Here is a 23524-nt window from a genome sequence, read left to right on the forward strand (position 1 = left end):
AAACTACATATGTTTATGTATATTAACTACTATTATATAGTAAATATTACACCAAAATTAAAATTAAAAAATAAATGATACATTCAAAAAAATATACTCAAATAATTACAATTATATATATATTTTTACTATTTCATTAAAATAAATATAAACACGACTTATTTAATTTCCACAAATCGAAACTTTTGAATATCAGTATATACAGTTAATTCCCTTAAGAATCAAAACATTTTGGTGACGACGTGACTACATCAAGGCAAAGACATCGATTTGATTGATGATCGAAAAGTACCGATTCCTGTGACAAAACGGTTGATTTCATCCGGATGACATTGCGACGATATTCAACAACGAACGCATAGGCGGCGATAATTCCTCGATAATAGCTCGATAACGTCCCATGGAATCTCATCAGAGCAGTGCAGCGACGGCGGCGTTCGACGACGCTGTGACCATCAACACGCCAAAAATCGCTTCGTCTCTCTCCCGACGCAACATGAATTCCGATAAACAAAGTGCCGGCTCTAATTGTTGTCGAATTTGTCACGAAGGTACAATATTGACAATTTTCTTTCTTCCCTATTTTTCCTCCCCTTCTTCATTCACTTTTATGTATATTGATCCATCGATCCTGCACGATCTTTGTTTCCTCGACCTGTTTAGGATTCAGTGGTTTGAATTTGAAACTGAGATGCTAAGAAGAAAGTGTTGTGGTTTCATGATTTGGACAACGTGATTGAAGATTGTTTATGATATCTTTTTATGATTTCTTTTATATAAGTGTAGTGTATCAATATATTCTAATATACTCCAGGCTTAAATGATAAGTTTGTGATCCAAGGGGAAGAGTTCTTTGAAGATTTAGAAACGAAGTGTTAAGATCGTATAATTTAAGCAGGGACTATTTTTGTGGCTTAAATAGTAAGTTTGAAAGTGGATTACGTACGAAATGTTTTTAGGACCTAGTTAGTTTCAAGATGTAGTTTACGCAAGGTAATAACCCAAGGTATTCTTGGCAAGTGAACTAATATTTTTTGAGGTAATATAAATAAGGTATAGAAGTGTGTGTTGAAACTTGATAAATTTTTGTTGGAAATAGCAAATGATTTCGATATGATTCCAAGTGTAATTTCATATTGTCTTTAAATATTAATTTTGTCAATATTTAAACTGGTAACCTTATAAGGACGGATGATACATATCGATAAAAAATATGTATATTAAAATAAATACGTTAAAATGAAAAAAGTGGAAATTGCAGCATATTTGTGGAATATACCTAAAAAAGAGAAACATATATATATATGTATAGTAGTGATTCAGTTCCGTGATTAATGGGAGTATTTGAAAGCGTTAATGTACCCTCTATGACAATGTTTCCGATTTTATCGTTATTTTTATTTTACATCTCTTACATCTAGTCCTATGAATTTTATTAATAATAGTTGATTGTTTATATTTTGGTGATTATGTATGTTGCATACATTTTTGTTAATATTCCGAATTCCTGAAATCTTGATATCGATCATAAATTCGATACTACCACAAAGAATTCAGTGACGTCTCGAAATGTTCTCTGAGTCACAGTCTATGGCAGGTACTACGTTTTTTGATGAAACGATAAGCATAGATTACGTGTAAACTTTAACATGTAAGCCTTATAGTGCACGCAATATATACAAAAATATACATATATAGGTATATATATATACGTGCATATCTGTATACATACATGTACCTACTTACATATTTATATGCAGGGATAAATACATGTAAACATTTTGTTGTAATTTAAGACCGTGCGCAATTTACGTGATAATGTGTATTACTTATTAATTTATTTACATGTTTGATTATTATTGATCATTGATTATTGACTGCTGATTAATAATTATTAAAAGTGGTGGAACATGGTTCGTGTCGGTGTGATGGCCAAACGGATGTAAAATTTAAACAAAATTAAAAATCGTAAAAAGCAATTATTAAAATATTCTTTCATTGATGGTAAATGTTAATTCATGTGTATGGTTAATTCTTATCTTATACGTAATTGTAATACCTATATAAATAGTATACGAGCAGAAGCCGCACGATAAGATTAACAAACATAGAATTACCTTGATATAAAGATTAATACATGTTTTATAAATCGAATTTTTGAGCAGATTTTCCAATCAAACACTTTTCATAATACATAAGCATTTAGACGAGATCTCGAAACAGTATCGTCGAAATTAATTTTTACAATACTCACTAAACGGTTGTGTACGGGTCAGAAGAAATGATGTAGAAATGATGGGACTATGTTATATCCGATGACTGGAGCGGATGTGGTTAAATATCTCAGTTGAGAACCAATATTTTTCGCCTTCTATTTATCGGTATACGAGATCTAAAAGTCTCGTTGAGGAACGACACCTTTTGTTTCGATCAATTTCTTCTGTTTCTTTTTTTATTTCGGTGTTATTGCATTTAATACCATCATAAATGCATTAATACTATTACAAAATAGGGTTTTCCTCTATCATGTATTAAATGAGACAAAATTGTTTCATAGATGAAAGTTCGGAAGAATTGATAGATCCTTGCAAATGTTCCGGCACATTGGGTCTAATCCATGCTTCTTGTTTGGAAAAATGGTTGTCCATGTCGAACACCGATCGTTGCGAGATTTGTAATCTGTCATTCGAGATACAAAGGAACTATAAACCGTTATTACAAGTGAGTTTTTATACATTTCTCTTAATATAATTTTCTTGTATATAAACTTGAATTACATACTCGCGTTACTTTGATAAAGAATGAAAGAAAGATTTGAATCGTTGGTTCGATTATAATTTGGCCAACTTTAATCGTTACTAAAAATTACTATAGTCTTTCAGACAATGGTGGAGAACTAGAAACAGATACGGACCACAAGGTATAACTGGCGATATAGTGTGTCTGGTACTGTTAACTCCACTTTGTATCGCGGCAACATACTTATGCGCAATTGGCGCATCCGCTTATACCAAGCTTGGTTTTTGGGAGGGAACAGGCTTGACTGCCCTTTGTAGCATGCTGGTAGCTACTTATTGCTTGTGGTTGATTGTCACTATCAGGTATGGCTTACGATCATCATACGAAAAATTTATTTGTCGCATCATTATTAAAATATAGCTACTAATTTATTTGATACGAAATAGTATAGAAAATCTATCTCTTGCTTTATATCTCGAATCAAGGTTTTCAATACATTATTGATAAAATAAGTCGCATATCTTTTGTTTATAATATCATATCTTAGTCACTTTTCATAAAGGTCCAGCGATAAATATAGCAAATTACCTGATTATACATTGCATAATTCATCATCGATAATCATTAAAAATAATCGATGGCTCATGATTATCTATGTATATTTGTTATTCAACAAAGAATTAATTTCTAACAATTAATGTAAACTCTACTCTTCTTAAATGTTTCCAAATGTTCGAAATTTTTGCTTTTAGATTTCATTACAAGTCGTGGCAACAATGGCGCAAAAGAAATCAAGACGTTAAGTTAATAGTAAAGCACAAGCCCGAAAAGTGTACCATCGAATTCTCAAATCCTTTGGAAAATGAATTTACGATTTAAAAGCATCCGATAATTTTGATAAACAATTTACAATTCATAAATTTCATTGAAATTATTAAAACTACTGAAATTACTATTTGTATATTGTCATATTCGCGTCTTAATTTGTCATTATAAGAATCTTATTTTCCTATACTTTTAAAGCGATTTGCTTTCCGATCGTTTGAAATATGTACACTGATACGGAATTATGTGAGTACAGTGTCAAATCTGTACAACAATACAAGTTTATGTAATATCGTGCTACTAAATAATTTAAAGCTCAGATATATTTAACATTGTGAATGCGTCAATATTGTGAATCGATACTGTATGATATTAATAAGCGTTCAAATAATGAAGTACCTGAGCCGAGAGATAAATTAGTTTAATCGATAACTCCGTTAATTTTATGAATAATTAGTTATGCATTTTTCAAAATTTAACAATTAAACGGTAATGTTCCCTCAAAATTTTTAAATATTCATATATGATTAATATTATTTAATCATTGTTTTTATGTGATATTAATGTACTTACTTATCATCTAGTGTTTTCGAAGGAGAAAATACTGATCTGTGTTTTCAGTCTTTTTTACCTTGTATTGAGATTATTGAGATTATTTAATTAATTTAATGCAATGCTATATACCATTTTTAATAAATTATTTTTATACGCCTCCAGTATTAAGACGAGTAATATTTAAATTAGAACGTACTTATTGAAGAAGTATGCAGGTGAATTTTGTATATTTATATGCGTATTTTCATAAAAATGAAACGGTGTATGAACTAATGCATAAGATTTTAGTACGTGCACTTTTTTTAACAAGATATTCGAAGTATATAATGATATATTTAAAATGATAAGAGACTTTTGTACTGCGTTTGAAAATGTATTTCTTCTTACCATTTAATTGTAAAAAGAACATCAGTAAACAGCAAAGATAAATTTGTCAAAAACATTGAAAAGAATACAGCGTCAGTTGTAATTATTTTCTGTAATTTATTTACAATAATATCTGATTAATATGAAATTTGTAAATAATAAAATGTGTTTAACTATGTCAATTATGTGTTTGATATATGCAGTTGACCCTCATGGAAAAATATATATAAGTAAAACATTTAATATTAAACAGAGTAGTTATGGATTTTTATTTGACATTGATATTATCATGAAACAATTATGATTGGAACAATCTAGGAGAATTCAAACGTCATTATCAAATATGAAATTAGACTGTACTGTATGATAAACTGTTACTATAAATACAGATTTTTTAATTGAATTAGAGAAAAACTGTGATATAAATTATACTATTAAGATAAGAAATATATCTGTTTCTATTATTTAATAATTTCATCAATTGTAATTAACTTATTCATGAAAATTGTTAGAAAATTTCCGAGAATTTAATCAGTTAACAGGCAAACAATCGTTAAGAAACTATAGTAAGCTTTTCTGCGATCAACTTTTAAGCTTCTAAGAAGCTTGTATAAATCATAGATACAGTTTATGAACAAGTGTAGTGACAAGCATAGCAGCAATATATAGGAAATATCTTTTGGAATATTTATAATGATGGCGTGTTAAAAATTCTTTTAAAAAACCGATAAACATGAAAGCGAAGACAATAATCAAATACTCATAAAAATATTTGACAATATCTTTAAACTTTTTTAATTTAATTTACTATTGTATCTCTTATACTATAGATATAAATAAATGTATTATTGCATGTGTATAATATATCATAATTTTTTAAATATTGTTTCTCAAATATGAAATGTTTGACATGAATTACGTTAGTAATTTTATATATTTAACATGCCTCCGCAATAGGACTTAATATTAAAACATTGTCAATCCAATTTATGCCAGTTTTAGAAGGACAGTATGAATATTTTTCTGACATTACATGCAAGGCAATATCTTATGAATGTACTTCTTAAAATTTGCATACGAATATTCGTCATCACGATCGAATATCAAGGTCAAGGAAACTACTAAATAATTTAAATAAATGTAATATATAAATTAATAAATCGCCACGTACTTGAATATTTGTAAAACGATCGTGCGATCTTCAAAGAAAAAGATCTGCAGAAATTTGTAAATAACTATAGTATACGTTTAAAAAGATATTATCCAACTAAAAATTTATATCCTAAAAAATTTCTAGAAAGATTTTTAAAAGCGAAACTATTATTTTCTTGTGGTAATAAAATATGCAAAAAAATGAAATCTGAGTTCTACTTTTATTTTTCCTGTTAGAGTCCAAATGATTCATTATTTCCACTTAATTTATCCAATATTTACCCAAATATCGAATTGTATTTTTTTGAACCATCTAAAATTCTTCTAATTGCTCTCATGCAATATAATCGCAGTCAACTGTCTTGCTTCTTTTATCCTTTTAAAATCTCATTCGTTAGTGCACTATTAACAGCCAAGTAACGAGACAATTCATCAGGCGATGTCATATGTCCTCGACTTACGCTAAATAACAAAGGTTGCTCGTTACTTGTCAATGAGACGTCAATAATCAAGTTATGCATTAAAGATAAATAAACTTATGTTATGTTTCATTTGAAGAGAAAATTCTATGAGACATTACCGTACGTTAAACGTTAATCGAAGCTTCTCATAGAATGACATTTTCATTGGTTCTTTCTTCGTCGATATTCGCCGAAGACAAGAAACAACTTATTTAATTGAATTACTCCAATATCTATCGTTTGTCAATCGTACAAAAGTAAACTATACTAAAAACTCATATTGAGCCCTTATACGTACATATATTATTATATAATTAAAATAATCTACATAATTTCAGGGCAATGTAACCGAAAAAAAAAGAAGGCGAACAAGAGTGAAAGAAGTAGAGGAAAGCGAACGACAGGCTAGTATTAAAACGTTTTTCAGGGGAGTGATTCGTTGTCACGGAGATGATGCATGTCATTGGAAAACGGGCGTGGTTACCTAAACGGCTTACCTTGTAAGAATTATACATGAATGTATGAGAGCTAAGCAGCTGTATGAGTGGATATCTAAATAATTTAATCGATATCACAACTATCACTGACATTTTTTAGTATATATGCTCGAATGCTTTTATTATTTTCGTCGAAGAAATAGGGGAAGAGTGGTTGATTATACCTTCGAGCTCATTTGAGTAACGAATAATGCAGACACACGGGGGTAATCGCCCACTACGAACCAAGTAGTAATTTCTTGGTAATAGCTCTTGCTAGAGACATTTACGAAACTAGGCTTTATGATCGCTGTTTAAACTTTTCACGTTACGAGAAGAATTATTGGTTTACTATCAAGAGAAAAGAAACTAATTTTTTTGAAAATTTCTATTGGTCGATAGGATCATTTTCTCTTTAAAATAAAAACATATAATGTTATTGGTACGAATTATTGTCTTGAATATGAACAATTTTTGTTAGTAAAGATAACAAAATTTTAATAAATAAAAGGATTGTAAATATTAATGAAAGTCAACTTTCTGTGAAAGTCGCAATGAGATTATTTTTGAAAAATTTTCAAGGATGATGCAACATCAGGCAATAAAGTAACATAATACAACAATTGAAGATGTGAATTGATTGACTCCTAGCTCTTAATTGATCCACCAAGCAATTACCTTTGCAAGAACATATTCTCCATTCCTCTATTTTTTTATTTTTTTCACTTTTCTTCACTTTAATTTCTAAAATATAATGATCATGTATATATACTTTTGATAATCTAAAAAATATCTCCTAACACTTAGCCTCCACACCTTTAAGAAATCAATTTATCATTAGTTAAAAATTGATTTCTGTAGTGTGTGTACCTGTTAATGTTACACGACTTTCGTTTAAAGGAATTTTTCATACAAACAGTTGACGAGTTATTTATGATGGCTAAGATAGGTGAATTACCCTGTACATTATCAGATAGGCATAGATGATGATAATAAAATAATATATCTGCAGTAGAGTATATTTTCACACGGTGACTAGTGATATTAATCGAATGTAATGTATGTTCGTATATGTTGATATTGCGCACATCTAATAGTCATTCTAGAAACTTAATCGATTGCAAACGTACCGGAGAAATAAATTCTGATATATCTGTTTAAACAACTGTGGAATTTAAAGCGTTTAAAATATCATCTCCAAAGTACGAGAAAGTTTTCTTCATTTTTATAACACACTGTTCTGCACCTTTCACAGAATCAGTTTTACCATAATTTATAAAATAAATCTAACACGTGATCATTTATTTAATTTAGTAGTTTCCAAAAATAAGCTTTTCATTTTTGATACATATTGTAAAACACGAAGAAAGTGAATTATAGGTAACGGAGAAACACGAACGCCGACAGTAGTCATGCAGTAGAAATACACCGCATAAGGCAGACAACAAATACTACGTATGTAAACATCAAATACACATGTAATATGTGACTGTCGAAAGTTTATAGCCGCAATGTACGTGCGTTTATTACTTTGAAAATAAGGACCTATTTGTACAGATATAGTATATAAACTTACATACGTAACGATGTTAAATCATTTAACAATAAGAAAAGTTTTATACGCATCACGTGTATCAAACTAATAACATTTTATTTCTTTCCACAAACTTTCCACAAACGATTCTTTGCAATTCATTTCCTCTAGAAACGAGAGATAAACAATGATTCTTTCATATTTTCCTTGGAACTAAGGAATTTTTTAATAATAGAAGGACACGATTGCATTTTAAAAATGCCATACAGAACATAGCGAGATTAAATCGAGATAATTACGTGATTAGGTTAGACGTTATCTTCGTTATATTTGAATTTTTCTGTAAATAACATACGGCAAATATTTTTAAATTAATCCTGCTGTAGTCCCCGAGTTCTGTATGCCTCAACTTTTACTTTCAACCGAGAGAAGGACTATTAATATTTAAAAAAAAATTATCGATATACGATTGAAACGTGAAATCACGCGTGACAAATAACTTACAGGACACTTAGATTCAGTCTCATAAGTCGTCGGTTAAGAAGAATTCTACTTTATTTTAAAGACCCTTTAAAATCCTGTCACCCGTGTCAAAAACAAACTTCGATTGGTTTACCAAACGGCAAATGAGAGAAACAGTTAAATTACATAATTCGCTATATAAAAGATTAAAAACGCTATAACAACATGGCGGGGTTAATTAATTTGCCAATGGCTAATTCGCTCGTTCGAGAACCATCTGCTCGGCAAGAACTTGACATTGAACCTGCAACTCACCGACGCACACTTTCGTACATTGTAACCAACGCAAAAAGCGGGGCCATTAACTCAGACGTATGCAAAACACATGTATGTATCGGACAGTGGTGGAAAAAGGATTAGGTGCGCATGGGCGTATCTATGGTGACGATTGACTCTTGCTACGACCTCTAGTCGTTTCTAACAATCCATTACAGTGTTATCACGCCGCGACTAGAAAACCTCTGCTCGTGAAAGTTCCGTTCCGAAAGCCTCGTGTGTCAGCTGTGTTTTTCGTCGCTGAGACCACGTTTCCTTTTTCTCGATTCACAACGATAGACAGAGTTCTCGAACGGCTCGACATCGTTATAAAACATAAAAGGACAAGTTTTCTAGTAATCTAAGAAGAAACAGTTCTCCCGCAGAGACATTTATTATGTAAGTTTGTGCGGTTGTAATTAGTGACTGGTATTTTGGTGATCTTACGTCGTGTCCTCTTCGATAAATTTTTGAAGAGAATGAAAGAATCGAGAAAGATTCGTGAAAGGTTTAGAATTTATTCGAACAAAGAGTAGAATTGTGTGGCGGTGATCCGTTTTGTCGCGTGGCCTCACTTTCCTGGAAGATTACTCAATCGATGTTTCTTTGAAGGAACACGATCGTGGATGTTATATGTTTTAATCGAAAATACTTCGAAAAACCCACGATTCTCTGTGCATTGTCAGTTAGAGATTCGCTTGATCGTTCTTTCACGAGGACTTTATTTTTGTCTGATTGCTTGACAGTTTTGATAGAAGTTCAGAAAGAGGGGAGGAGTCATTCTTTAATGGAATAACAAATGGAAAATAAATTATAATTTTAAAGGTTACAGGGTTTATCCTACAGCGATGAAACTAAGTTTCATTTGTATTACATAGATGCTTACAAATTGACTAATCCCTATCATACGAATAATATACAGTATCGATATGAACTAAAATGAATATGAAATTATTTTATTTATTTAATACGTTTAATGTTTTAGTTTAATTCTCTATAACGTGGAAATTTGAGGTTAAACTACGGCCATATACGTATTTCAAATTTTATTTTACTTATCACTCTGTTACATCTTGCTAAATTGTAGGCTCTTGTGCAAATGCTTATTTCCGTAGAAAATTGACAGTAAAGCGAAAACTTGGATAGAAATTTATGTTTAGAGAGCTCCGAGCTTCTTGTTTTTAGTTCCTTTCATTCCTATATTGTTTTCTGAACTCTCGAATAAAATTAAAAGTATGAATATATACGCATGAACACTATGCACATTATCAAGTAATTGCTATTAATCGATTCGACATTGAAATAATCTAGCGACTATAAGTGGAAATATTGGTAAAAGAATTACGTTGAAATGAAATGCACTTTCAAAGAGAAATTCTAATTTCAAAGGCGGTATTGCAAATCGGTGGAATTTTAAAAAGTAGAATTATTGAAAAATGAAAAGCAAAGGTTCAATGATATCGTTGGAATGAATTTAAATTTCCATGGTAACGGAATATATAAAATAAGTGGTACTTAATCGATACGTATTAAATATTAAATTGATCTCTATTTAAACCACGCTTTATTGCCAATTTCTATTTTCCTCGCAATTTTATAAATTTATATTTTCTATAAATTTCTAAACAATTATATAAAAATCTATGGTCTACATATGATTCGATAGTTAGCCCAAGTTGAAGTAAGAAATATAAATCGATTATAACTCCTAGAACTCTCTATAAGCAAGCAAAATTCTTGCGAAGGGTTAACGAACGTTGCTGATTATTTGTATTACAGATTCTTGGATAGTTCACTGTTGAAAGTGGTTCTTGCTAAAGATGGACGTGCCCTCTGATAAACTCATGAAACAACGTGCGTCGCATCTCATACGCTGAACGAAAAATTATCGACTCTATGTGGATGGTGTTACTACTGACCATCGTTCTGAAGATTTTCCTAAGGAAACTACGGGGATTTAATCGACCATCGAGGGAAACTTTACGAATTGAGCCTTCTCCTGCTTTTGGATACCGATCTATTGGACTGTGATCATAAATCTCATTTGATCGATCTTATTCGTCTGTAAGGACATCTACCGGATACTCCTGACGAGGAAGTATCATAGAAGTTTATTCGCAACCGTTTATGAAAAGTGAAAAAACTCGGTTAATAGTTCGAGTAGTTCGAATCGAAGAAAGAAGAAGTATCGACGAAAACGTTGTGAACAAAAGAGTTCTTAATGTGAGAAGGAAATTGTTGCCTGTGGTACTTGGTTCTCGAGGGAACGTGTCAGAAAAAGTGAATTAGTTAGTTGGAAGCATGTGAGTAAATGGCCGTGGCAGGATCTTGGCATCCTTCGAACGACCTACTATGGGCATCTGCCTGGACACTGGTAAGTATTCGTTGAAAATATCATTGATACTATTGTACTTTAGAATGTAGTGCTATATATTTCACGAACTAAACGTCATCATGCGTAACGCAATTGTTAACATTTATCTCTTATGAAAATTATCTGTACGTGATACCGGAAAGCTGGAATGGGAAATGGGAAATAGGAAATCCCGAGGATGAGGAGATAACAATATCTTTGGAACCATTCGTTCCGAATGAATTTCGTTTTATTACACTGTGAAAGAGCTTTCGTTATCAGAGACGCTGGAAAGTTAAATAAAAAATACATATTTGCATTTCGTAAATGGCAAATATCAAAACTATAACGAGAACGATAAATATCAACACTATCGGATTGAAATGCAAATAGGTATTGATTAGATCATAAAATCTTCTGTACATGTGAATTGATATTTCTTATCGATGGTTTATGTTGCAAAATATTATCGCATGCTAATGGTAAACAAATAATAACGAATGATAACATTATCTTCGTTTAAAGATAAGCTTTCGTTTAGCATAATACTACAGTGTATATACTATACATAACGTTATAGATTTATTAATTAAAAAAATCAGTGACGACGATCGTCTTTGACATAATTTAAAGAATACACGTCACGCGTGAAATTTATTATAATAATTTCTTACTGAAATTTATGTAAAATTAAGTGTTTACGAGGTGTTTCACTTCCTAGTTTCTTTCCTTCTTTTTTTCATGTTTATCAGAAGACACGGTTAGCGTTAGGTGATGTTAAACGTTTGATCGTCGGATGTATGAACTCGTCAGAATCGATAGAAATGAAGCTTTCATATCTCTAAGTCCAACTAGTGTTTTAGTATCTCCTTCTTATTTTTAGCATCTCAAGGCATTGTAAAGTCAAATTCTCGCGTAAATATTGAAACGTCGAAATTGGCTGTAGACCGAGACTCGATTTATTTTTAATGACAGTATCAACCGAAACGATCGATCGAAGTTAAATCTTGAGATAATATCGTCGCGATTAATATCTCTGTGTGGTATACGCGAGCAATACTTTGGATAATAAATATGGTTCACAGTCAGTAGCCAGCTGGAGGCTCTTCAGGCTCTTCAGTCACAAGTAAACAAGTGTAAAATGAAAATTCAGAAATAAATATACCTGAATAATAAAATACTGTTAGTTAGCGAACTTGGCACCGTCGGTGAAAGAACAAAGATAAGTGAAATATCGAGCGCTAGTGATAGAATAGAGTCAACAGAGAAAAAAGTTGTGAAAGTGAATACACGAAAGGTAACAAACATTCAAACTGGACAGGGATGCAAACAAAAATCGAGAAACATTTAATAGACAGCACGATTTATTCGTGATAGCATCTGGAAGAAACAAAGGAAAATGAAGTACGAGGAGCAATGTTACTAAGCAGTACAAACGACAATGTTAACTTTTGACTTACTAATAAGAAACTATAGATAATCAATTAGAATTTCTTCTCTCATATTTTTAAAGATTAAAAGATTGAAAAGGTTAGAGAAAGACAATCGTGTTTAAAAATATGAAACAAAAAATGTTAATGAAATTTATTTGAAAACCTGAAAGACGATATTAGAAAGCAGACGGAGAAGTGGAATGTCTAATGATATATTAGTTGCGATGATTCATATCTCTCTTATATTTATACTGTTAATCATAAAGAAGATTATACTTTGTAGGGTTTTTATAGAAAATCTTTCTTATATATATATATAGAACGTAAAACGGTATTTTCGAGAGGAAAAACTGTGAAATAACGATATATATTGCGAGAATGTTTCTTGTTTCGCTTTTAATATTAAGACACAAATGTGAACGAGACACACGCGTGACCCATATATACCTTGTACTTGACATTACACATGTTACTCGATCAATAAGTCTTCCAGCGATTTCCCAAAAGAAAACCAGAAATCCGTTTTTATCACAAATTCGACGTATCTCTTAAATTATGTAAGACGATAAAATAGAAACACGTTTGGAAATTTACAAAATGTATTAACAAGCGCGCAGAACATGTACACGAAAGATTCCATTGTTTTCAGTTTACCATTCCTCCTCGTAAGCTTTACCACACAAAGAGATTTTTCACGGTTTCAATGTAAATGAAAATTTTGTGGAATTTTTAAACGAATAAACGAATCTATAATTCAACAAATCCTAATAAGAATTTTAATGTATATAATTAACGTGCTACGGATATTTGTACATTTATAGGAAATTTAAAGATGTAAAGAGTGAATATAAAAAAATATATAAAATATTTTAAGTATAGAAGTCGTTATAGTACTTAAAGGATGGAACGCACCTCTACTTAGATTTTGTTTAGTTATGTTTATAAAAATATGAAATGGCATAAATTCTGTCTTAAGATTTCACTACTCTTTTGAGATTGAAACTCATCTTTAAGGAAAATAGCAACTGCGATCTAATCTTCTTCCGAGATTAATCAACACTTTCTTTGTATATATGGTTAACGTGAAAAGGAGATATGCTTGTTTCGTTTACAATGGTTCCTTTGTATCATATTCTCTTCGAGAATTCGTTTACCGCAAAGTTAATAGTTTACGTAGAAATGAATAGCTCGATGGCAACAAAGAAATTTCTATAGGCATGAGTCACGTAACGAAATCAATATTGCAAATAAGTTCATGACGTTTGTCGTTAGCTAGTCAGTGTTTATACCCCTTTCTTCGTAAAGGAAACAGTAAGATGAGAATCAAATCTTAAACATAATCTTTTATATCTTTCTTTTTTTTTTATATCTACGATTAAAACCACGATTGTGAAATACCGTGAAAGGACGTTGCCAGTTATTACGATTGGCCTTTTATTAGCGATTCTTATCACAAAGATTATAAAGCAACAGTAAGATATCGTTCTTTCATCGCGTATATTATTTGATATAGTGCCGGCTGCTACTAGTTATCATTGAAAATAATAACAAAATTACCTGAATATAACATTACGATTACTATAAGATTAAACTCGGCTTAATTTGTTGAAATACACATCCCCGTATACGAAAATTGATACGTTAAAACATACTTTAAAACATCATAATCAAATTACACTTATTGCAAAATGAATTAAAATGTTTACTGAAGGCAACTATGCGATCATGCGAATCTGCTTTATTAAAATCTTATAGTCTTGAACATAATTTTTAATGTACGACCTCCGATCATTATGTGTAGCCACCTTTTTCACAGAAACACATCGTTCCACGTGTACAGCAGTAACGTGTGTTTCTTTCCTTTATGGACACGTAGATGCTTTAACGTTAGACCTGTTTCTCTACAATCGAAAGGAGACCGCAAGAACACAGTTTATACACAGTTTACGTATACAGTTTAATCGATATCGTGGAAGTAACGTTACACTGTGACACGGTGTTCGGTCATGATAAATTTCACAGTTGACGTAAAGGCATTCAAATGATTTCGATTACATACAAGAATGTGCAAATGTTTTCAGTTTCATAGATCTTATACGTATACATAGATATTATACGTATATACCAAAAGCTACGATACCTACAGGCACGGTGGAGACGAGCGATTTGCGACAGCGTCACCGTCGCGCCAATTTGTCGTCACATTTTAGAATAGCGTGGATTTATATGAAGCAGTTCACGCGGAACGCGATTCGAGCGATTTTTTGACGCGAAAAGCGGCAAATTAGTGCAAAACGCTCGTGTAAATTACGCGAAAAATTGGACGCGCAAACGTGATGGCAATCGCGGCGATGATTTTTTATTTTTCAGATTTTTTATTGAACGATCAAATTGAAGAATTATAAAGATCTTGATCAAAGATCGTTCCTCGATCTCATTCGGTTTTGACGGTTAATATCACATAGTTCCCTCTTTGAATGATTGAATAGTTAATAACATTATATATTATTCCACAGTGGTGTATTTAATTTAACGACTAAAGATTGTAAAATTTGATTAAATTATTTAATTAAAAAAAAAAAAAAAAATAAAGCTACTGAATATTTGTTTCACACAATTTTGTTCAACGATGAAATATTTTTTGTTAAGTAAAATCATATCTATCGTTTGTCAAAATAAATCTCTGTCTAAACAATTCATTTCTTGTAATTTCTTTTAGTATCTATTCATTTCTTGTAGTATCTTTTCTGGAATTAAACTGACAGTTCTTCGTTAAGCTATTGAAATTTCTATAGATGTAGGTAAATAATTAATAGAAGTATAAACTCATATATGAATAATTCATTCTATATGTACAAGCATATATGTATATCGTGTATGATCTGTGCCTATGTGATCGAGTTAAAACATTTATGAATAAATTAAACACTGTACAATAGTAATGTAGTAACATACAAAACTGTAGCTAAGATCAGATATTATAAAATATTGGTATTTAAGAAAGGAAAAATTGTTTTCATATCACAATCGTTAATAACAATTGTCATACTTTCATAGTTCATTAAATAATGTTTAGAAATTGTTAAAAAATTATCGTATTTAACATTTTTCTATTAGAATCTCTCTTTAATATATTTTTGTTTAATTATTATACCTATATTTTTACTCGCTGATGCATTTTTATTTCGTTTATCAACTAAGATCGTAGCAGTGTTTGTATTTGAATGAAAAGAATCTCAATGGTGCCTGATAAATTACTAAAATTGGAAAAGATTTTCGAAAAATATAGTAGTAAATATAATATAAATATAAATATAAATAAAGAAAACAAGGGTGGCTAATATTTATACGATCATTATAATCGTTCGTTTTCTTCCGAAGCGGAAACCAAGAGATAAAGGAAATTTCATAAAAGGAAGAGACAAACAAAGGTACTGGAGACCTTTTAATCTAATGAAGACAATGCTTCGAAATCGTTAATATTTGAATTAAATGTACATAAGCGCAGCTGCACCTGGTGTTATAAATTGTCACGCAACATTACGTAGCGCATGCAATGTAAAAATTGAACGTTACGACATTGTGTACATAGATAATTTTTCTAAGAGCATGTTCTTCGCAGTACATCATCACTTGCTAAATATAATAATTTTCAATACAATACATTTTACAAAATAATATCACAGTTAACGTAAAGTTAACAGGTAATCGACAAAGAAAAGTGTAAAGAACAGAAGGTAGATTTAAATTGACATTAAAATTGATCAGAATCTACGAAAATTGCTTTTGCGATAAGCAATTAACCATTAATCACCACCTAATGACAAAATCCGCAATACTTAGTTGCCAAGCTAATACAAAAGGTTACTAAAAAGTTTTAATTGAACATTAAAACGGCTAAAGAATAAACCGATCATTCTCCAAACTTATAGTACTTAGTTTATAATTTCAACCGATAATAATCCAGTTTAACGATCGACTTCAAGTTATTTAACGAAAAATTTGGTCGCAGATCAACAAAATGGATCGCAGGTGTTCGAGGAAGCTGATGCTCGAAGCGCGGGGAAATGGCGAGGAGAGGCTGGCCTCTTGTCAACCCCCCCAAGCGGATATTTTCCACAACAGAACGTTGGTGCAGTTAAATTCGAAGTTCCAAAAGTGCCTGTCATATTTGTGCTTGGTTCGTATCATATACAATTCAATTGAAAAATAAGAGCAAAGTGTTTGAATTACTTTCGCGTATCTTGCGTACATGATTCTCGGATGAAGTTAAAAATAAGAATCTGAATTAACTTTTGGATTAGGACAACTCTTTTTGATGCAAAGTTTAATGTAAAAAATTGTTACCCATTTTTACGTTTTAACAAACTTTGACATAAGAAAGTTTCCGTTAATTTGATTATTATCGTAAAATACTGCCAGCGTTTTAACTGCTGTTCGTGCAAAGTACCATATTTGTTTATAGTGCGAAATGGTGCTTTATCATTTTTTCTATATCATGATACAACTTTCAATCTTCAGGTGGACCTGGTAGTGGAAAGGTGACACATTGTGATAATTTGATGCAAGAGAAAAAGGGTATAACGCATATCAACATGATGGATCTCCTTCAACAATACGCTCTTGGAAATGGTATGGAGACACGTTATTTGTAAAGTAGATCATTAAGTGAGAAATTATAGATAATTACTATACACGTAAATTAATAAATATTAGTGGTGTAACAATTACTAAATAAAATTGATAATGAATATATTGTTATAATGATTTTATTGCTTATGAAAGCCCGTAAGATAGATGAAAACAGAATTTTGCGAATCAAGCGATATTAGTATATTATTGTATTAATAGTTTTTATTTATTACATTCTATATATAAATATCCTATTGTTGATATATTACTTTTACGGCAGATATGCAAGATTTCGGACAACTTAGCAGTAAAACAGTTGCGGAGGTTCTTATGCTGGAAATCAAAATGTCTCCAGGTTCCAAAGTCTTTCTTGTTAGTGGTTATCCACGTAATATGCGCGACGTAGTAGAATATGCTGAAAAAGTAAGTATTTTTATATAGATATATTTTGATTCGAAAACGCCTCTTCTAACGACAGAAACAATAATCCGGATCAAATTCTTAAATAAGATATGTAAGCAAAACATATATTGAAACATGCACGAAGCAGATAGAGGACAAAAATCGATTACCAAATTAGGACACTCTCTTCGATTGATTCTTTCATAATATTTCCGAACTCCTGTTTGTAGAAAAGAAATCGATCTCCTTTGAGGATCATGTTTGAATGTTACAATTAATCGTGCCATAAGTTTTATAGAATAGCTTCTGCGACACTTCGTTAAAACTGTTACATTAAGAAAGGAAAAATGGTCCTTTATGTTATAAAGAGATCCAAAAATAATTGCTACATTTACAGATTAAAATTGTAAACGGCGTGATTCTCGTGTCCTGGAGACAGGAGATTCTCGAAAGACAAATTGATTTTGGTGCACAACTTGGACAAGTAGTGATCGAGCTAGCAAGAATGGAACTTTATAATTTTTATAGAAACGTTATGCCCGTCGCTGAATATTTCGATCAAAGTGGAATGTTGCTAGAGGTAAGCAAGCGAATATTTCTACATACTTTTTGGAACTTGATGTTGATCTCATTTCCTGAACGCTTGATAATCGTTAAAGGATTATCTGATTATCGCTTGTGGTAATTACAGATAAACGGAGAAAGAAATCCGAGCGAGGTTTACGTCGATTTTCGTGAAGCGGTTTTCAAAATTCTCGGTTTGTCAAACGATGAAATACAAGGAAAGAATGCTTCTCAACCATTAAAGACAGAAGTAAGATTCTATGTTTCGAACCGGTGATATGTATTTATTCTCCGGCTTATGATCCCTTTTGCTAAACGCTTGATAAATTCGTCCGTGAAAATGTTAATATTCAAGCTGTCCAACGTAGAATATTGAAATTACAGGTAGAAGTCGAGAGGAGGAAAGAATCTATTCCAAAATCATCATCTCCTATGGAAGAAGTGTTGGCTCAGCTAACGCAAATACCTGTCGAGGTGAATGTGAAACCCATAAAAACCGCGATCAAGTCTAGAAAAGGATTACCCGCGTTCATCTGGGTTATAGGTAAGAAAAAGTACACCTTACGAAATCGTTCCTTGAATCATTCTAGATCCGATCGTATTATTTTTTTAGCCTTAACAAATTTCTTAAATTTGCCAAATTGTTGTTAATTTAATCGGTGAAATGGAAGAATGGTTTTTCGGTATGCATGATTTCTTTCTACTTGTTAGAACACGTAAGATTTGAGCATAAAGGTTCCAGGAGTATAGCATATAGAGCTTAAAAATAAAAACTTACTAAAACTAATTATATCAGAGCTACGTTAACGAACGAATTAATCAAAGAAATTTAATAAAACGTTACAAGCACTTAAGAGTGGTATTTTTATTTTACTAGGTGGCCCAGGAAGCAACAAAGAAAATTTATGCACTCAGGCTGTTCGCAATATGCCAGGCTGGGTCCAAATTAGCATCGGTGGTTTGCTTAGAGCGATGGCATCGTCAAATACTATTGTCAACGATGCTATCGTCTCCGGAGAAACGGTGCCACAAGACATCGTCATGCAAGTAGTAGAGCAGCAGATTATGCTAAATCGCGACACGGATGGCATAGTAATAGATGGCTATCCGAGGGACTTGAATCAAGTGCAAGAATTTGAGAATAAGGTAATTTACAATGGCCCATATATACATACAGTTTGATAATAAATGCACAACGGTGTACACAATAGATCTTTTCTCATGTTTTTACAATTTTATCCAAGTTTAACAAATATATCCAATATTATTTCTCAACTTTTTAGTTTGGCCAGCAGCCACCGTTAGTATTATTAGATTGCTCGAAACTACAACTTGGCAGAGGAAGGATAGATGATAACGTATCTGCATTTAGAAAGAGGCTGGAACTCTTTCGCGAAGTATCTTTACCTATGTTAAAAACCCTGGATAACGAAAATCGCTTAACGATTGTAAGTGTAATCAGAAAACAATTATTGCTCTCTTGTGATACAGACAATATAATACAACAATACCAATAATACAATAAAAATTTGACATTAGATAGATATAAAGAAATATATAATTTTATATAAAATTAATATTAAATTAATCAAGATAGTACGAGTGTAGTAATACTAAAATGTGAAATCGTTTTCAATACAGATTGATGGCGACACGGACGTACCAAGCGTGCAACAAGAATTCGCGGCCGCACTTTATCAATTAATGACGCAAACGCGTCGCAAAGAAGAAAATGATCTACATAATCCTGAACCACAGATGGTACAAGAAAATGGAAACAATGAGAAATTAAATACAGTTGTTCTTAATAATAGGGATCAATCGATCATATCAAACGGTGTTTCTAAGCAGATAACCGATGGTAAATTAAATGTCGAGCAAGCGGTTAATGCTACGAAAAATATGAATGGAATACGCAGCATACAGGGTAACCTACATTCTCTCTCTCTCTCTCTCTCTCTCTCTCTCTCTCTCTCTCTCTCTCTCTCTCTCTCTCTCTCTCTCTCTCTCTCTCTCTCTCTCTCTCTCTCTCTTATTTTACTTTACTTATACCTAAGTACATATGTATAATATATACACTGCAAATGTTTGTACGTTTATATAATATTTAATGGTTGCTAATCTCTGCTTAGATTCCATTTTTAATTACGTTTACAAAAATATGAAGTTATAGAAACATTCGCAGTTTGATAATAAATAAGTTAATTTTTAATGGAACATAATTACTGAAAACAAAAGACAAGAATAAGATTTAATCAAAATTTCCATTGGCAGGTGCAGTACGAATCGCAAATGGATTAAAGAATACCGCCAGACAAGTTCAAAAAAACGGTGCTGCTCGTATGCAAAACGGTATTGCGAATGGTACCGCACATATGTTGCAAAATGGTGTTGCACATCTGGCCAACGGAATTATATCAAGCAATAACAAAGTTGCACCGGCAGTACAAAATTATTTGCCGAACAACACCAAAGATGCAGTGAGGAAGATGTACAACGAGGTCGAAGGTTACCAACAAAATTTACACATGTAGTTAAAAACACGTGTAAGATCGTCGTTCGAACGAAAAATTAAAAAGGAGAAAAGAATATTTTTAATATCGTTCTATCTTTTTATAAATTTAATCGATCACGTTAATGATCACGAAATTAAACGAACACTCGAAGTTCCTCTCTGATAAACATACATATAAGTAGTATACTATACGTATTATAATAATACTGTATCGAAATTTTTCGGCGTTACCTGATAAACTGGAAAAGTATAATTTACTAGAGAAAATAAGAAGAAGTTATTATATGAAGATTTTGTTTATGAACGCTTTGCCATGATAGAAGAAAGACTTCAATGCCATAGATAAGTTTCAATAAATGCGTAAACATTACATTACAAGAGTCTTTAAACGAAATTCAGAACTTGCTAATTAAGAGTCCATTAAACGGGATCGTTTTAAAACAGAAAAACATAATGTAAAATAGCAATGAAAAATCGTTACTTGATTCATGTTGTGTTTAATATGAACTTATAATTTTCCAACAAAACAGTTTTAACTCAATTTCGTACTATATTTCTTGCGTATTTTCAATAATCCCAGTTTGTCAGGAAAATCTGGGAACAGCCCACTTACGTAATAATACATTCGCATCGTGCCTTAAGACCATTACGACTTACATAGGATTAAACGATGAATTTAAGAGGAAAGCCAAACGCAAAATTAGATACGCAAATGTATACATATAGAGTAAGATACTCGTATTCAAATATCGAGGTTTCGAGACTAAATAGTTGTATACGATACGTTTAAGTGTAATATGAAATACGTATGTTTTTCTTTCTTGTTTTTCTTATTCTTTTTTACCTGAACATTACAGACAGTAAGTACTTACATCAAGTGAGACTGATAACGAAGTAAAGTATTTAATATCGTTCGTTTCTAATAAAACACGATTATAAAAATAAGATTTTTATGGAACTCTAGAAAACAGATATTTCAAGAGTGTAAATGAAAATCTAACTCTAATGAAAGTTGAACCAAATTATGCAAATTTAATAACTACGGATCAGTAGCTGGTACGTTGAACTGTTATCAAAAGAAATTAAACGGCTCTTGATACAAGCACATATTACGTAGAAAAAGAATTTAGTTTCGGACTTTTGGATGGAATAATATTATCCGTGTTTCTATTACTCTAAACGGTACTCATAGTAAGCACGATAAGATATCAATAAGTTAAGTCTAATTAAAGAACATTTAATAATTGTATATTCTAATAAAATATTAATATAACTGTTTTTTTCACCTAGTTTGAATAGCTTCTTTAATTATTTCTTGATAATTTATTTCTATGTTTAGTATTCGCAAATAAAATTTCTTTAACTTTATTATTTACCATTATTTATTTACGCGAATTTCTGTTTTATATTAATTCATTTTCTTTCTATATACTTTCAGCCGTATTCCACATAAATGGAAAATGTTTCAATGAAAAATCAATCATTTTCTTCGTTTTATTTATATAATATTGGACTGGTTTATGTACGAGACTGGAATACATACAAAAAAAAATGAATGAAGTAATTTTAAATTGTTCTTCATTATTGAAATTATTTTCTTTCATAAAGGAATAAAACTAAAATCTTCAAATCGCTCCTGATTATTAAATAAATAATTAAGTAGTCTAGTTTTTACATTCTAATATTTCATATCACAGGGATTTATACATTATACGTAATAAAACATTAGATACCTCACTATAAATGTGCTTATTGGCCTTATTAAAATAAAATCTTCTTTTATGCGTGCGTTTTAAAGTATTTGCATTACGAATTATGATATAGAGATATTAGTCCAAATATTAAAAAATTATGCAGGTAGTAAATACGTAAGATAACGCAGATAATAATGCAATTAAAAAATATGTATACAGAAATATGATATGACAAATCGTGACAAATTTTGATATGACAAATAACTGTAAATAAACAATGGCTTTTTAAACGCATGCAGAAAGTAGATCTACTTAAATCAAGTGACAAACTGTTTTCTACACGAAGTACAAAAAACGTTTCAAAAAGATTCATATGTATATTGAAACAGTTGTAGTTAACCACAACTCTTTAGGATAAATTTAGAAATACTTACATAGATGCTGGTGTCCCGTGAGATATTTAACAAATACACTATACTAGCACTATAAATAAAAAATATTATGTACAGTATATGTTTATTTCGTTTCATTAGTTAATTGTATCACAGATAGTGATCATAAACGTATTTACAGGATGCATCTCAAGTGCATCCTTCTTCTTTTCCTCTTATTTTCACTGAAAATTTAGAATCTAGGACACCGGCAATGTTTGTACAAAAACTTGTGGGACATCCTGTAAAAAACAATATCATAAGAACAATAGTACGAAAAATAGAAATTACTTAATGTCTTGAACTTATAGCTTTATCAAAATTTATTTATTTAAAATTTGTCGGATAAAATGTCATTGCTGTGACATAATGTGCAATTAAATGCATTGTAAAAACCTTGCAATTAAATGACATAATTTATAAATATACATATAAATCTGAACAAAGTTTCATATAATATACAACTGAATCCGCGGGCGGATTTATATAAATTGTATAAATCAATATAGATTAACGTTAAAATCATCTTTTATTCAGAATATTTAAATTATAATTTATATTATTTATTATATAGAATAGTTTTTTATGTTTTGCCTTACCTTTACGATTTGATTT

The 23524-nt window shown here is 31.0% G+C and overlaps 2 protein-coding genes across 2 annotated transcripts; both read left to right on the forward strand.

Annotated features, from left to right (window-relative positions):
• Nucleotides 1-231: 231 nt before the first annotated feature.
• LOC126917993 (E3 ubiquitin-protein ligase MARCHF3-like) lies at nt 232-4667 on the forward strand. The gene is made up of 4 exons (XM_050725480.1): nt 232-551; nt 2558-2721; nt 2875-3101; nt 3492-4667. Exons 1-4 carry the CDS (start codon nt 401-403, stop codon nt 3616-3618), a joined length of 669 nt encoding a protein of 222 aa, XP_050581437.1. The 5' UTR covers nt 232-400; the 3' UTR covers nt 3619-4667.
• Nucleotides 4668-9020: 4353 nt separating this feature from the next.
• On the forward strand, nt 9021-22074 carry LOC126917991 (adenylate kinase isoenzyme 5). The gene is made up of 12 exons (XM_050725478.1): nt 9021-9284; nt 10665-11259; nt 16684-16851; nt 17193-17303; nt 17584-17726; nt 18103-18285; nt 18397-18519; nt 18654-18813; nt 19147-19415; nt 19553-19717; nt 19911-20196; nt 20544-22074. The coding sequence occupies exons 2-12, from the start codon at nt 11238-11240 to the stop codon at nt 20801-20803; spliced, it is 1890 nt and encodes a 629-aa protein (XP_050581435.1). The 5' UTR covers nt 9021-9284; nt 10665-11237; the 3' UTR covers nt 20804-22074.
• Nucleotides 22075-23524: the final 1450 nt, after the last annotated feature.

This window comes from Bombus affinis, chromosome 6, assembly GCF_024516045.1.
Source record: "Bombus affinis isolate iyBomAffi1 chromosome 6, iyBomAffi1.2, whole genome shotgun sequence".
Classification (NCBI taxonomy): domain Eukaryota; kingdom Metazoa; phylum Arthropoda; class Insecta; order Hymenoptera; family Apidae; genus Bombus; species Bombus affinis.